General features: G+C 48.1%; 1 protein-coding gene across 1 annotated transcript in view; it reads left to right on the top strand.

Annotated features, from left to right (window-relative positions):
* Nucleotides 1-16040, top strand: part of LOC311149240 (SRSF protein kinase 2-like) — a gene marked incomplete at its 5' end in the record, with an annotated part of 31919 nt that overhangs the window by 9489 nt on the left and 6390 nt on the right. The window contains 7 exons of the mRNA XM_084186327.1: nt 254-419; nt 6447-6472; nt 6630-6942; nt 14096-14986; nt 15153-15268; nt 15673-15780; nt 15909-15978. Of these exons, the coding sequence (XP_084042453.1) occupies nt 254-419; nt 6447-6472; nt 6630-6942; nt 14096-14986; nt 15153-15268; nt 15673-15780; nt 15909-15978 (1690 nt within the window). The remainder of the gene's footprint in view (nt 1-253; nt 420-6446; nt 6473-6629; nt 6943-14095; nt 14987-15152; nt 15269-15672; nt 15781-15908; nt 15979-16040) is intronic.

Below are 16040 nucleotides of genomic sequence, written 5' to 3'. Positions count from 1 at the left end.
TGAAATCAAACACTGGCAAACACACACATGCACACGCGCACGTGCGCACACACACACACCAAACAAAAAAACAACAGCAGCCTTGTCCCCGATGGAGGATGACTAAGATCAAAAGAATGGTTAATTTAGCGTTGAGAGTGTGTGTTTAATCTGTGATTTGTGTGTGTGTATTTGTGTTTGCTTGCACGTGTGTCTGTGTTTGTGTGTGTGTGTGCGCGCATTTGTGCACGCTTGTGTTCCTGTGTTCATGCAGGTTCTGCAGGGCCTGGACTACCTCCACAGCAAGTGTAAGATCATCCACACAGACATCAAGCCAGAGAACATCCTGATGTGTGTGGACGATACGTTTGTCCGCCGCATGGCCGTGGAGGCCACAGAGTGGCAGAAGGCTGGGGCGCCCCCGCCCTCTGGATCTGCAGGTAAGGTACAGACCAGTGGGCAATGCTCAGTGCCCACCTCACCCACCCACTCACTCACTGTCTGTAGAAGAAAATAGCAGGTTTAAAAGAATAATTATCACCCAAAATCACAGTTTTTCCTAAACCATCTGACAAACTGAAGGTGAACTATCCCTCTAAGCGTTATCCAAATAGTTAGTTATTGTAGCCTTGTCCTCATTTCAGACTGAAGTGTTTTGAGAGTCCAACAGTGAATAGTGAATAAAGCCTGTCTTCAGATATATTTAAAAAGAGTACTTAGGACTGTTTTTCCCCTAAACCTGTGTAGAGAGCTCTGTTGCTGCTTGACTTGAGGGTCAGTCTTAGTCGAATCAGTACAGTGCACTCTTTGTAGAGGAGGCATGAGAGTAATATCCATTATGAACCGTTTGATTCTTATGACCAATTGCTTACTTAAAGACAAGGTATAATGCTAGTATAGGGAAGTCTCTGTCCCTCTGTTTTTAACCACTATCCTACTAGCAGTAGATTCATCTATCGGCGGTTCTGATAACCGGAGTGTCCAGCTGTGTATCAGTACAGCTGTCACACCATTAAGGAATCTATTAATCAATCAGATGAATCAATCAGTTGGACGGTCTCTTAGTTTGTTGCTTCAGCTTGCCAGCCTGAGCCAACCAATCAATTTGGTGAGAGCTCTCTCCTAGTTTGATTTGATAGGCACAGAGATTGCTTGAGAGCTTGTGGCTCCATTAAAAGCTAGCTGATCGTGAGAGTGGTTACAGAAACGTGCCTTTAGCAAGGGGAGAGAGGAGGAAAGGGTGGATGCAGAGTTGTTAAGCATTCTTATCTGGCCAGTGCACGCTTCCACTCACATTCCCATATTGTCTTGGCCTATGTTCCTTCAACTTCCCCCTGAAACGTTACTACTTGTTCTTCCTGTCACGTGTGTGCCCTGACAGTCAGGGGTCATGTAGTCTCGACATCACATGGATGTAGTCAAGACTAGGGGTCATGACCCCCTCATGAACTCCTCATGAACCCCCCCATGAGCTGTCTGTCAATCACACTCAGCTCAACCAATAGGAACCCTCTTAGTTGGACAGCTCTAAGTAGCTGTAATTCCATGACTGACTTCAGAAATAAGAGTTGTTCCAGACATCCTCATACTGCTCACACATACCAATGAGTCAGGCTGGAATGATGATGACTTATATGTACAGTACCAGTCAAAAGTTTGGACACACCTACTCATTCCAGGGTTTTTCTTTATTTGTACTATTTTCTACATTGTAGAATAATAGTGAAGACATCAAAACTATGAAATCAAATCAAATGTATTGGTCACATACACATGGTTAGCAGATGTTATTGCAAGTGTAGCGAAATGCTTGTGCTTCTAGTTCCGACAGTGCAGCAATATCTAGCAAGTAACATCTAACAGTTCCACAACAAATACCTAATACACACAAATCTAAGTAAAGGAATGGAATAAGAATATATAAAGATATGGACAAGCAATGTCATTGTCAAAGCGGCATAGGCTAAGATGCAATAGAATCTCCAAAGCCAACACCTCATTTGGCCGCCATTCCTTCCAGTTCTCTGCTGCCAATGACTGGAACGAACTGCAAAAATCTCTGAAGCTGGAGACTCTTATCTCCCTCACTAACTTTAAGCATCAGTTGTCATGTCACACCCTGGCTCTGGGACTCTATATGTTGAGCCAGGGTGTGTTCATTCTATGTGGTTTATTTCTATGTTGGGGGTTCTGGTTTGTTGTTTTCTATGTTTGCCTTAGTGACTCCCAATCAGAGGCAACGAGTGTCAGCTGTTGGCTGGTTGTCTCTGATTGGGAGCCATATTTTACTGTCTGTTTTTCACTTTGTGTTTGTGGGTTTTTGTTCCGTGTTCGGTCATTGTCACCGTGGACGTTACGAGTCGTTTGTTGTTTTGTTCGTGCTTTAATTTAATAAAGTAAACATGTTCATTCATCACGCTGCGCATTGGTCTCTCCCTGACGATCGTGACAGAAAAACCCACCAAAACTGGACCAAGCAGCGTGTCCAGGAGCCATCGCCAGGGGAATCGCTTGCAGATCTCCGTGGCAACCTCGACTGGGTCCAGCCTTGTAAAGAGCAGAGTGGATGGACTTGGGAACAGTGGAGGAAGAGTCTCGACTGGGTCAAGCCTAATGAAGAGCAGAATGGCTGGAATTGGGGGCAGAAGAGCGAGAGTTGGGCGAGAACGATAGAGGCCTGGCCCACGGGGAGGAGAGACCCCCAGAATTTTTTTAGGGGGGGGGCTCACGACGTCGGGGCAGCAGGAGGCCGCGATAGAGCGGTCCAGCGGGTTGGCAGAGGAGGCCGCCAGGTTACGGGGGCCACTGGTCGAAGAGGGGATGGAAGGTGGAGAGGCACGGCGAGAGGTACTGGGGTGTGTTACCAGTCCGGTCCGGCCCGTTCCAGATCCCGGTGTAGGGCCAGTGGTGTGTGTCCCCAGTACGGTCCGGTCTGTTCCTGCTCCCCGCACCAAGTCAGTGGTGCGCTTCGTCAGCCCGGCTCGGCCCGTTCCTGCTCCCCGCACCAAGTCAGTGGTGCGCTTCGTCAGCCCAGTCCGGCCTGTCCCTGCTCCACGCACCAAGCCTATGGTGTGCGTCGTCAGCCTGGTAAGGCCCGTTCCTCCTCCACGCACCAAGCCAGTGGTGTGCTTCGTCAGTCCGGTGAGGCCCGTTCCGGCTCCACGCACCAAGCCAGGGGTGCGCATCGTCAGCCCGGTCCGGCCCGTTGCTGCTCCACGCACCAAGCCAGGGGTGCGAGTCGTCAGTCCGGTGAGGCCCGTTCCGGCTCCACGCACCAAGCCAGGGGTGCGTATCGTCTGCCCGGTCCGGCCCGTCGCTGCTCCACGCACCAAGCCAGGGGTGCGCATCGTCAGCTTGGTCCGGCCCGTTGCTGCTCCACGTGCGAGTCATCAGTCCGGTGAGGCCCGTTCCGGCTCCACGCACCAAGCCAGGGGTGCGTATCGTCAGCCCGGTCCGGCCCGTTGCTGCTCCACGCACCAAGCCAGGGGTGCGCATCGACAGCCAGGTCCGGTCCTTTCCTGCCTCACGCACCAAGCCTGGGGTGCGCGTCGTCAGTCCGGCACAACCCGTGCCTGGGTCATCGGTGCCAAATCAGGTACCGCTTTATTGCTCCCCAACGGAGCTGAAGCTAGCCGCTCCTGCTACGTCCAGGTCAGCTCCAGCCAGCGGGGCCAGACCGGACCAGGGGCACTATGGGGGGTTTATTGGAGGGTGGTGGGCAAGGCCGGAGCCAGAACCGCCGCCGAGGAGGAGTGCCCACCCAGCCCTCCCCTATTTTTCTCTGGTTGAGGCGCGGTCGCAGTCCGCGCCTTTAGGGGGGGGTACTGTCACACCCTGGCTCTGGGACTCTATATGTTGAGCCAGGGTTTGTTCATTCTATGTGGTTTATTTCTATGTTGGGGGTTCTGGTTTGTTGTTTTCTATGTTTGCCTTAGTGACTCCCAATCAGAGGCAACGAGTGTCAGCTGTTGGCTGGTTGTCTCTGATTGGGAGCCATATTTTACTGTCTGTTTTTCACTTTGTGTTTGTGGGTTTTTGTTCCGTGTTCGGTCATTGTCACCGTGGACGTTACGAGTCGTTTGTTGTTTTGTTCGTGCTTTAATTTAATAAAGTAAACATGTTCATTCATCACGCTGCGCATTGGTCTCTCCCTGACGATCGTGACATGTCAGAGCAGCTTACCGATCACTGCACCTGTACACAGCCATTCTGAAATTAGCCCACCCAACTACCTCATCCCCATATTGTTATTTATTTTGCTAATTTGCACCCCAGTATCTCTATTTGCACATAATCTTTTGCACATCTATCATTCCAGTGTTAATACGAAATTGTAACTATTTTGCACTATGGCCTATTTATTGCCTTACCTCCATAACTTACTACATTCGCACACACTGTATATATATTTTCTGTTGTATTTTTGACTTTGTTTTGTTTACCCCATATGTAACTCTGTGTTGTTGTTTTTATCGCACTGCTTTGCTTTATCTTGGCCAGGTCGCAGTTGTAAATGAGAACTTGTTCTCAACTGGCTTACCTGGTTAAATAAAGGTTAAATAAAATAAAAATAAAATATGAAATGATGTAGTAACCAAAAAAGTGTTAAACAAATCAAAATATATTTTATATTTGAGATTCTTCAAAGTAGCCACCCTTTGCCTTGATGACAGCTTTGCACACTCTTGGCATTCTCTCAACCAGCTTCATGAGGTAGTCACCTGGAATGCATTTCAATTAACAGGTGTGCCTTGTTAAAAGTTAATTTGTAGAATTTCTTTCCTTCTTAATGCGTTTGAGCCCATCAGTTGTGTTGTGACAAGGTAGGGGTGGTATACAGAAGATAAAACTAAATGCATGCTCTTCAATCGAACGCTGCTTACACCCGCCTGCCCGACTAGAATCACTACTCTCGGCGGGTCTGACTTAGAATATGTAGACAACTACAAATACCTAGGTGTCTGGTTAGACCGTAAACTCTCCTTCCAGACTCACATTAAGCATCTCCAATCCAAAGTTAAATCTAGAATCACCTTCCTGTTTCGCAACAAAGCCACCTTCACTCATGCTGCTAAACATGCCCTCGTAAAACGGACTATCCTACCGATCCTTGACTTCGGCGATGTCATTTACAAAATAGCTTCCAACACTCAACTCAGCAAATTGGATGTAGTCTATCACAGTGCAATCCGTTTTGTCACCAAAGCCCCATATACTACCCACCATTGTGACCTGTACGCTCGTTGGCTGGCCCTTACTACATATTCGTCGCCAAACCCACTGGCTCCAGGTAATCTATAAATCACTTCTAGGCAAATCCCCGCCTTATCTTAGCTCATTGGTCACCATAGCAACACCCACCCGTAGTATGCGCTCCAGCAGGTATATCTCACTGGTCATCCCCAAAGCCAACACCTCCTTTGGCTGCCATTCCTTCCAGTTCTCTGCTGCAAATGACTGGAACGGACTACAAAAATCTCTGAAACTGGAGACACTTATCTCCCTCATTAACTTTAAGCATCAGTTGTCAGAGCAGCTTACCGATCACTGTACCTGTACACAGCCCATCTGTAATTAGCCCACCCAACTACCTCATCCCTATATTGTTATTTACATTGTTATTTATTTTGCTCATTTGCACCCCAGTATCTCTATTTGCACATCATCTTCTGCACATCTATCACTCCAGTGTTAATACTAAATTGTAATCATTTTGCACTATGGCCTATTTATTGCCTTACCTCCATAACTTACTACATTTGCACACACTGTATATAGATTTTCTATTTTCTATTGTGTTATTGACTGTACGTTTTTGTTTATTCCATATGTAAAAAAAAAAAAAAAAAAAAAAAAAAAAATCTGTGTTGTTGTTTTTATCGCACTGCTTTGCTTTATCTTGGCCAGGTCGCAGTTGTAAATGAGAACTTGTTCTCAACTGGCTTACCTGGTTAAATAAAGGTGAAATAAAATAAATATAATAAAAGGCAAATGGTGGCTACTTTGAAGAATCTCAAATATAACATATATTTGGATTTGTTTAACACTTTTTTGGTTACTACATGATTGATATGTGTTATTTCATAGTTTTGATGTCTTCACTATTATTCTACAATGTAGAAAATAGTAAAAATAAAGAAAAACCCTTCAATGAGTAGGTGTGTCCACACTTTTGACTGGTACTGTATGTGGGCATTGCGTAACACATGGAGAAAAGGGTTGATTTCTATGGATCTAGGACGAGGGAATAAAGCTGTCTGAAATTACTTTGATTAAATCCTCCATTCAACTCACAGTTCACCCAAAGATTCTGTATGAAGTCTGTAAGAGGGTATAAATAATTTAATGGGGTCTTATCTTATTCAGGGGTATATATTATTATTATTATAGGACTGTGTGGAGATTATATGTTTGAAGGTGAACTTTCTCCTGACTCTGACTTGTGTGACTCTGTTTCATCCCAACAGTCAGCACAGCACCACAAGCCAAACCGGTGAGGACCACAATGTTCTGTATGAACCTCAGAGCAGAATATACAATGTTTTCTACCAAATTCTAGTCACTCAGCTTATGGGTCAGTGTAAGTCAGTGACTTTAATAGACTCTTCCTCCTTTCCTCCCCTCCTCCTCTCCCCCCTCCTTTTCTCTAGGTGGGGAAGATCTCTAAGAACAAGAAGAAGAAGTTGAAGAAAAAACAGAAGCGTCAGACCGAGCTGTTGGAGAGACGCATGCTGGAGATCGAGGCCCTGGAAAGAGAGGCTGAGAAACAGAGGGCCACAGAGGGCCCCGATGGTGAGGGGGACACATACTCCCCAAAACACACACCCCGCAATGCGGCACTGGGGCCCGCCGTCGCACTGGGCGAGAGTGATGACGACGATGATGATGATGAAGAGGATGGAGACGAGGATGAGGAGGGAGAGACGGAGAGGGAGAGGCCAACCAGGCTAACCAATCACACCTGTGAGTTGACATGGTTTGATTGTCAATCAGGGTGGTGGTGGTGGTGATGGTTTTATATTCATCCACTCAATGTGTTTGTTATTCACTCATTCCGTTGTGTGTGTGTGTGTGTCAGAGCTGTGTGGATAGAGTGCTATACCAAGCTGAGCATGAATAGAATTGAATGGAGAACTGGAGGAGGATGGGCCAGCCTCCAACCTCTCCACCCACACTAGGCCTACACTCTAAAAAGTGCTGGGTTAAAAACAACAACATTTGGGTTATTTGGTAACCCAGTGCTGGGTAAATATTGGACAGAACACATGCTAGGTTATTTTAACCTAGCCAATTGGGTTGTTGGATTACCCAAACATGGGTTCATTTAATCATCAATTGGGTTTTTGTTGACTTTCATGTTGGGTTGACCCAGCAGCTAGGTCTTTTTTAATGTAATCCATAGGTTATTTTCAGGAGGTGTGGCATATTAGGGCTGTGGCTTTCAAATAGTAATTTTGGGCCACCTGTGAGAGTAAATGTAATTCCTGTTCATCATGTTAAGTTTGTGTATTGCAAACTAACATTTTCCTTGAGTATTTTTGCACATTACATAATTTGTTATAAAATTGATAACTAATTATTTACATATTTCACCAAAGTTGTGGAACTCATACACTTCTATAAGCGTCATTGAGGCTACAAAAATGTAAATGTTCAACCTTTAAAAGTCTTCTTCTTCAATGAGGTTTAACGGCGGTGGCATCCAATTTGTTGCATTACCACCACCTACTAGACTGGAGTACAACTCCCTTATCTTTCCTTGAAAAATAAAATAAACCAAAGAAAATAAATATCCTACCATCTAACACTACACTCACACCTTCAACACTACAACTAATACTTAACCCCACCCTTCTCCACTGTTTAAATACACTCACTCCTACCTCATGCCCTCAACCTGCTGTCAAGTCTCGCACACCCAAATATCTCTCTGCAGCTGCCACCACCACCTCAATTTTCTTTCGATTTGCGTTCCATCCCTGCAGTACAATTAATAACCATTGCTATAAACGCTAAAAATCCAATCTTGCTGAACCATACAGTGAGGGAAAAAAGTATTTGATCCCCTGCTGATTTTGTACGTTTGCCCACTGACAAAGACATGATCAGTCTATAATTTTAATGGTAGGTATATTTGAACAGTGAGAGACAGAATAACAACAACAAAAATCCAGAAAAACGCATGTCAAAAATGTTATAAATTGATTTGCATTTTAATGAGGGAAATAAGTATTTGACCCCTCTGCAAAACATGACTTAGTACTTGGTGGCAAAACCCTTGTTGGCAATCACAGAGGTCAGACGTTTCTTGTAGTTGGCCACCAGGTTTGCACACATCTCAGGAGGGATTTTGTCCCACTCCTCTTTGCAGATCTTCTCCAAGTCATTAAGGTTTCGAGCCTGACGTTTGGCAACTCGAACCTTCAGCTCCCTCCACAGATTTTCCATGGGATTAAGGTCTGGAGACTGGCTAGGCCACTCCAGGACCTTAATGTGCTTCTTCTTGAGCCACTCCTTTGTTGCCTTGGCCGTGTGTTTTGGGTCATTGTCATGCTCGAATACCCATCCACGACCCATTTTCAATGCCCTGGCTGAGGGAAGGAGGTTCTCACCCAAGATTTGACGGTACATGGCCCCGTCCATCGTCCCTTTGATGCGGTGAAGTTGTCCTGTCCCCTTAGCAGAAAAACACCCCCAAAGCATAATGTTTCCACCTCCATGTTTGATGGTGGGGATGGTGTTCTTGGTCATAGGCAGCATTCCTCCTCATCCAAACACGGCGAGTTGAGTTGATGCCAAAGAGCTTGATTTTGGTCTCATCTGACCACAACACTTTCACCCAGTTCTCCTCTGAATCATTCAGATGTTCATTGGCAATCTTCAGACGGGTGTCACGATCGTCAGGAACAGATGAGGACCAAGGCGCAGCGTTGCAGGCAAACATACTCTTTATTAAGAGACACGATCAAAACAACAAACGATACGTGACAGTTCACGGTCTACCATAAACAGACTAGAAACAAAATCCCACAAACACAAATGAAAAACAGACTGTTTAAATATGGCTCCCAATCAGAGACACCCAGCAACACCTGACACTCGTTGCCTCTGATTGGGAGCCACTCTGGCCAACATAGAAATAGCAACCATAGAAACAAAACACATGATCTACACACCCTGGCTCAACATAACAGTGTCCCCAGAGCCAGGGCGTGACAGTAACCCCCCTAAAGGCGCGGACTCCGACCGCGTCAACCAAATACCACAGGGGAGGGACCGGGTGGGCACTCCGCCTAGGCGGCGGATCCGGCTCCGGGCCTGATCCCAGCTCCCTCTCCAACCCCCCAAAGTACCCCTGGTCCGGTCTGGCCCCGCTGGCCGGAGCTGGACTGCACACTGATGGAGCGGATTGCTCTAGCTCCGGCGTAAAACATCTGACCAGTGCCGAACCAGGCACCAGTGGAACAGGCACGGGCCGTGCCGGACTGACGACGCCCACCACTGGCTTGGTGTGGAGAACAGGCACGGGCCGTGCTGGACTGACAACGCACACCACTGGCTTGGTGTGAGGAGCAGGAGTGAGCCGAACCGGGCTGACGAAACGCACCACTGACTTGGTGCGGGGAGCAGGAACGGGCCGAGCCGGGCTGACGAAGCGCACCACTGACTTGGTGCGGGGAGCAGGAACGGGCCGAGCCGGGCTGACGAAGCGCACCACTGACTTGGTGCGGGGAGCAGGAACGGGCCGAGCCGGGCTGACGAAGCGCACCACTGACTTGGTGCGGGGAGCAGGAACGGGCCGAGCCGGGCTGACGAAGCGCACCACTGACTTGGTGCGGGGAGCAGGAACGGGCCGAGCCGGGCTGACGAAGCGCACCACTGACTTGGTGCGGGGAGCAGGAACGAGCCGAGCCGGGCTGACGAAGCGCACCACTGACTTGGTGCGGGGAGCAGGAACGGGCCGAGCCGGGCTGACGAAGCGCACCACTGACTTGGTGCGGGGAGCAGGAACAGACCGGACCGTACTGGGGACACACACCACTGGCCCTACACCGGGATCTGGAACGGGCCGGACCGGACTGGTAACACACCCCAGTACCTCTCGCCGTGCCTCTACACCTTCCATCCCCTCTTCTACCAGTGGCCCCCGTAACCTGGCGGCCTCCTCTGCCAACCCGCTGGACCGCTCTATCGCGGCCTCCTGCTGCCCCGACGTCGTGAGCCCCCCCCCTAAAAATTTTCTGGGGGTCTCTCCTCCCCGTGGGCCAGGCCTCTATAGTTCTCGCCCAACTCTCGCTCTTCTGCCTCCAATTCCCGCTATTCAGCTCCTCAATTGGCTTGACCCAGTCGAAGCTCTTCCTCCATTGTTCCCAAGTCCACTCTCTCTGCTCTTCACTCGGCTTGACCCAGTCGAGGCTGCCACGGAGATCTGCTAGGGATTTCCCTGGCGATGGCTCCTCGACTCGCTGCTTGGTCCAGTTGTGGTGGGATTTTCTGTCACGATCGTCAGGAACAGATGAGGACCAAGGCGCAGCGTTGCAGGCAAACATACTCTTTATTAAGAGACACGATCAAAACAACAAACGATACGTGACAGTTCACGGTCTACCATAAACAGACTAGAAACAAAATCCCACAAACACGAATGAAAAACAGACTGTTTAAATATGGCTCCCAATCAGAGACACCCAGCAACACCTGACACTCGTTGCCTCTGATTGGGAGCCACTCTGGCCAACATAGAAATAGCACCCATAGAAACAAAACACATGATCTACACACCCTGGCTCAACATAACAGTGTCCCCAGAGCCAGGGCGTGACAACGGGACTGTATATGTGCTTTCCTGAGCAGGGGGACCTTGCGGGCGCTGCAGGATTTCAGTCCTTCACAGTGTAGTGTGTTACCAATTGTTTTCTTGGTGACTATGGTCCCAGCTGTCTTGAGATCATTGACAATATCCTCCCGTGTAGTTCTGGGCTGATTCCTCACCGTTCTCATGATCATTGCAACTCCACGAGGTGATATCTTGCATGGAGCCTCAGGCCGAGGGAGATTGACAGTTCTTTTGTGTTTCTTCCATTTGCGAATAATCGCACCAACTGTTGTCACCTTCTCACCAAGCTTCTTGGCGATGGTCTTGTAGCCCATTCCAGCCAAGATCTACAATCTTGTCCCTGACATCCTTGGAGAGCTCTTTGGTCTTGGCCATGGTGGAGAGTTTGGAATCTGATTGATTGATTGCTTCTGTGGACAGGTGTCTTTTATACAGGTAACAAACTGAGATTAGGAGCACTCCCTTTAAGAGTGTGCTCCTAATCTCAGCTCGTTACCTGTATAAAAGACACCTGGGAGCCAGAAATATTTCTGATTGAGAGGGAGTCATACTTATTTCCCTCATTAAAATGCAAATCAATTTGTAACATTTTTGACATGCGTTTTTCTGGATTATTTTGTTGTTATTCTGTCTCTCACTGTTCAAATAAACCTACCATAAAAATTATAGACTGATCATTTCTTTGTCATTGGGCAAACGTACAAAATCAGCAGGGGATCAAATACTTTTTTCCCTCACTGTATATCACTTTTTGGTTTATCCCTCTGTACTGGTACATCTCTACTACTCACACCATTTCTCTCAGGATCCCTCCCCCTTGACCCATCTCCCTCTACTTTCTTCACTGCCTCCGCATATGACAACTTCTTCTCTACTCTTACCCTGGATACCTCCATCTCTCTCTTAGACCTCCTCTGCCTCTCTTTTCCCCTCCATTCCTCCTCATTCATCCAAGTATACAGTGGGGAGAACAAGTATTTGATACACTGCCGATTTTGCAGGTTTTCCTACTTACAAAGCATGTAGAGGTCTGTCATTTTTATCATAGGTACACTTCAACTGTGAGAGACGGAATCTAAAACAAAAATCCAAAAAATCACATTGTATGATTTTTAAGTAATTAATTTGCATTTTATTGCATGACATAAGTATTTGATCACCTACCAACCAGTAAGAATTCCGTCTCTCATAGACCTGTTAGTTTTTCTTTAAGAAGCCCTCCTGTTCTCCACTCATTACCTGTATTAACTGCACCTGTTTGAACTCGTTACCTGTATAAAAGACACCTGTCCACACACTCAATCAAACAGACTCCAACCTCTCTACAATGGCCAAGAACAGACAGCTGTGTAAGGACATCAGGGATAAAATTGTAGACCTGCACAAGGCTGGGATGGGCTACAGGACAATAGGCAAGCAGCTTGGTGAGAAGGCAACAACTGTTGGCGCAATTATTAGAAAATGGAAGAAGTTCAAGATGACGGAGTAATCACCCTCGGTCTGGGGCTCCATGCAAGATGTCACCTCGTGGGGCATCAATGATTATGAGGAAGGTGAGGGATCAGCCCAGAACTACACGGCAGGACCTGGTCAATGACCTGAAGAGAGCTGGGACCACAGTCTCAAAGAAAACCATTAGTAACACACTACGCCGTCATGGATTAAAATCCTGCAGCGCACGCAAGGTCCACCTGCTCAAGTCAGCGCATGTCCAGGCCCGTCTGAAGTTTGCCAATTACCATCTGGATGATCCAGAGGAGGAATGGGAGAAGGTCATGTGGTCTGATGAGACAAAAATAGAGCTTTTTGGTCTAAACTCCACTCGCCGTGTTTGGAGGAAGAAGAAGGATGAGTACAACCCCAAGAACACCATCCCAACCGTGAAGCATGGAGGTGGAAACATCATTCTTTGGGGATGCTTTTCTGCAAAGGGGACAGGACGACTGCACCGTATTGAGGGGATGATGGATGGGGCCATGTATCGCGAGATCTTGGCCAACAACCTCCTTCCCTCAGTAAGAGCATTGAAGATGGGTCGTGGCTGGGTCTTCCAGCATGACAACGACCCGAAACACACAGCCAGGGCAACTAAGGAGTGGCTCCGTAAGAAGCATCTCAAGGTCCTGGAGTGGCCTAGCCAGTCTCCAGACCAGAACCCAATGGAGGGAGCTGAAAGTCCGTATTGCCCAGCGACAGCCCCGAAACCTGAAGGATCTGGAGAAGGTCTGTATGGAGGAGTGGGCCAAAATCCCTGCTGCAGTGTGTGCAATCCTGGTCAAGACCTACAGGAAACGTATGATCTCTGTAATTGCAAACAAAGGTTTCTGTACCAAATATTAAGTTCTGCTTTTCGGATGTATCAAATACTTATGCAATAAAATGCAAATTCATTACTTAAAAATCATACAATGTGATTTTCTGGATTTTTGTTTTAGATTCCGTCTCTCACAGTTGAAGTGTACCTATGATAAAATTACAGACCTGTACATGCTTTGTAAGTAGGAAAACCTGCAAAATCGGCATTGTATCAAATACTTGTTCTCCCCACTGTACATCTCCTTATGATAATACTGCATTTCTCCAAACCTATATCTGTTTCTTGCCTTCTCTAAGGAATTCATTTCCCCCTCCTTGACCTCTTCATTGCTCTCCTCTTCTGATCCGCTGTCTTCCTCTCCTGAATAACCATTGTCTTCCGATCCCTCATCCGAGCTGTTATCCTCACTATCATCGGGACTTACTCCCTTTCCAACTGCTCGTCTATTTGCTGAAGACGCCATGCTCCACCCCTCAGTCGATCAAGACCTCTTCCTGACTACTTCCTATTTTCTTCTTCCCCTTTCTATTCTACCGTCACCTTATAAAGTGATAACAATACAACAGAACAGATTAACCGGAATGACGTTTACTCTTGCGGGTGACCAAAAATAACTACCGGAAAGCCATGCCCCTACTAAGCCACGCCTCCAGTCTTCTGATCTGACCCGCTGGGTATAACCCAGAATAAACCCAGCATCAACAACACAACCTTGCTCTTAAAAAATAAAATAAATAACTAAGTGACCAAATGCCTGTAACCCAGCAGTTGGTTCATCCAAACAACCCTGAATTGTTTTAGAGTGTACTGCGTGGGAGCAATGCAAGGCTGATTCATAAACAACTACAGTCTAACACAAGCTCTCGCTTTCCTCCCACCCCCTCTCTCTGCCTTTCTCTCTCCCTCTCTCCCTTCTTCTCTTTTTCACTCCTCTACTCTTTCTCTCCCCCTGTGCCTTTCAGGTGCAGCCCCACCCCAGGAGCAGTCAGAGGTGCCCCCCACCCCAGAGGCAGCAGCAGAGCCAGAGGGGGAGCCTACCCCAGAGACAGAGACACAGACCCCCACACCCATCACCACCACACCTGGGGATGGCAGAGCTAACGCCAACCCGGAGGGGGAGGAGGGGGAGAAAGAGGAGGTTAAGGAAGAGAATGACAATGAGGAGGAGGAGGATGGGAAAGACGACGATGAGGATGAAGAGGACTTGGTTACAGCTCCTGCCGTGAAAGAAGAGAAAGAGGAACCAAAGAAGGAGAGGAGAACAGAGGAGGAGGTGAAGGGTGAGGAGACCAAGGAGCAGGAAAAGGACAAAGAGGAAGAGGAGGACGACGATGATGACGATGATGACGACGACGATGATGATGACGATGAGGAAGACGACGATGCTGATGAAACAGAGACAGGCGCTGACGACCTCATCAACTCCATCTCCACCACTATGGGACACAACAACAACACCCCCAAAACCAACGGCCATGTCCTCCTAGGGGGTGAGGAGAGGGACAGGGAGAGATGTCCCAGAGCCAACCCCCCAGCCCCTACCTCCTCCCCCATCCCTCTGCACTGCCCCCTGGTGGAGTCAGAGATCAGCTGCACGGACAGGGACCAAAGCACCCTCAGCTCCTCCTACGAGCTCTTCAATGGCGAGGTGGTCACGCCAGGCCTGACCAACGGGGCGCAGCGCCACAGGGGCACGGCGCCACGCTTCCCCGACCTGCCCCTGGACCCCGACCCGGGAAGCCCTGTCACGGTGGGCGAAGCTGGTCACCTGGGGGCCGGGACCTCCCCTCACAGCCCCACTGCAGACCGCAGTCGTACTGTGTCGTCCTCAAGCACTGGGGACACGCCTAAAGGTGAGACATTTCTCCTTTCTCTCTCTTTTGCTCTCTCTTTCACTCTTTCACTCACATGCATGGACACAGATGTGCATATACAAGAAGTCATAGAGACACACGTACTGGACATTCTCTGCCTGCTGCCTGTCCTTCTCCCCAACAATAACACATGTATCCTAACTAGATGATGTGGTTCTAGCCAAGGCCAAAGCAGCAGATCTCCTGGTCAACCCCCTGGACCCTCGCAACGCTGACACACTCCGAGTCAAGATAGCTGACCTGGGCAACGCCTGTTGGGTGGTAAGTCGTGTGTGTGTGTGTGTGTGTGTGTGTGCGCGTGGAGGTATTTGAGTGTGTGTATAGAGTTCTCCATCCCTGTTCCTGGAGAGCTACCCTCCTGTAGGTTTTCACTCCAACCCCAGTTGTAACTAAGCTGATTCATCTTATCAACCAGCTAATTATTAGAATCAGGTGTGCTAGAATAGGGTTGGAGTGAAAACCTACTGGACGGTAGCGCTCAAGGAACAGAGTTGGAGAGCCCTGGTGTACAGTAGGTGTACGGGTGTTTTGCAATAGACACAGATGCATAATGTACAGTGTAGTTTATCCATCTCCTCTCTCTCTTTCTCTCTCCTCTCTCTTTCTCCTCTCTCTCCTCTCTCTCCTCTCTCTCTCTCTCCTCTCTTTTCCTCCCTGTCTCTCAGCACAAGCACTTCACAGAGGATATCCAGACCAGACAATACCGCTCCATAGAGGTCCTGATAGGAGCTGGGTACAGCACTCCTGCTGACATCTGGAGCACCGCCTGCATGGTGAGCACACAAACACACACATATTCACACACATGTCCGTACGTATGTACTCACACACACACACACACACACACACACACAAACACATCAGTACTGACTGATGATCCTATCCTGTGTGTGTCCTGCAGGCGTTTGAGCTGGCTACAGGAGACTACCTGTTTGAGCCCCACTCTGGGGAGGACTACTCCAGGGATGAGGGTGAGTCTATACACACTGTTCTCCTAATAGACCAATCTCATACTAAACATAATACTACATGT

The sequence above is a fragment of the Coregonus lavaretus genome (assembly GCF_964263955.1).
Source record: "Coregonus lavaretus genome assembly, chromosome: 21".
NCBI lineage: Eukaryota > Metazoa > Chordata > Actinopteri > Salmoniformes > Salmonidae > Coregonus > Coregonus lavaretus.
The sequence above is the reverse complement of the archived record's forward strand: the minus strand, read 5'-3'. Positions and strand labels throughout refer to the sequence as shown.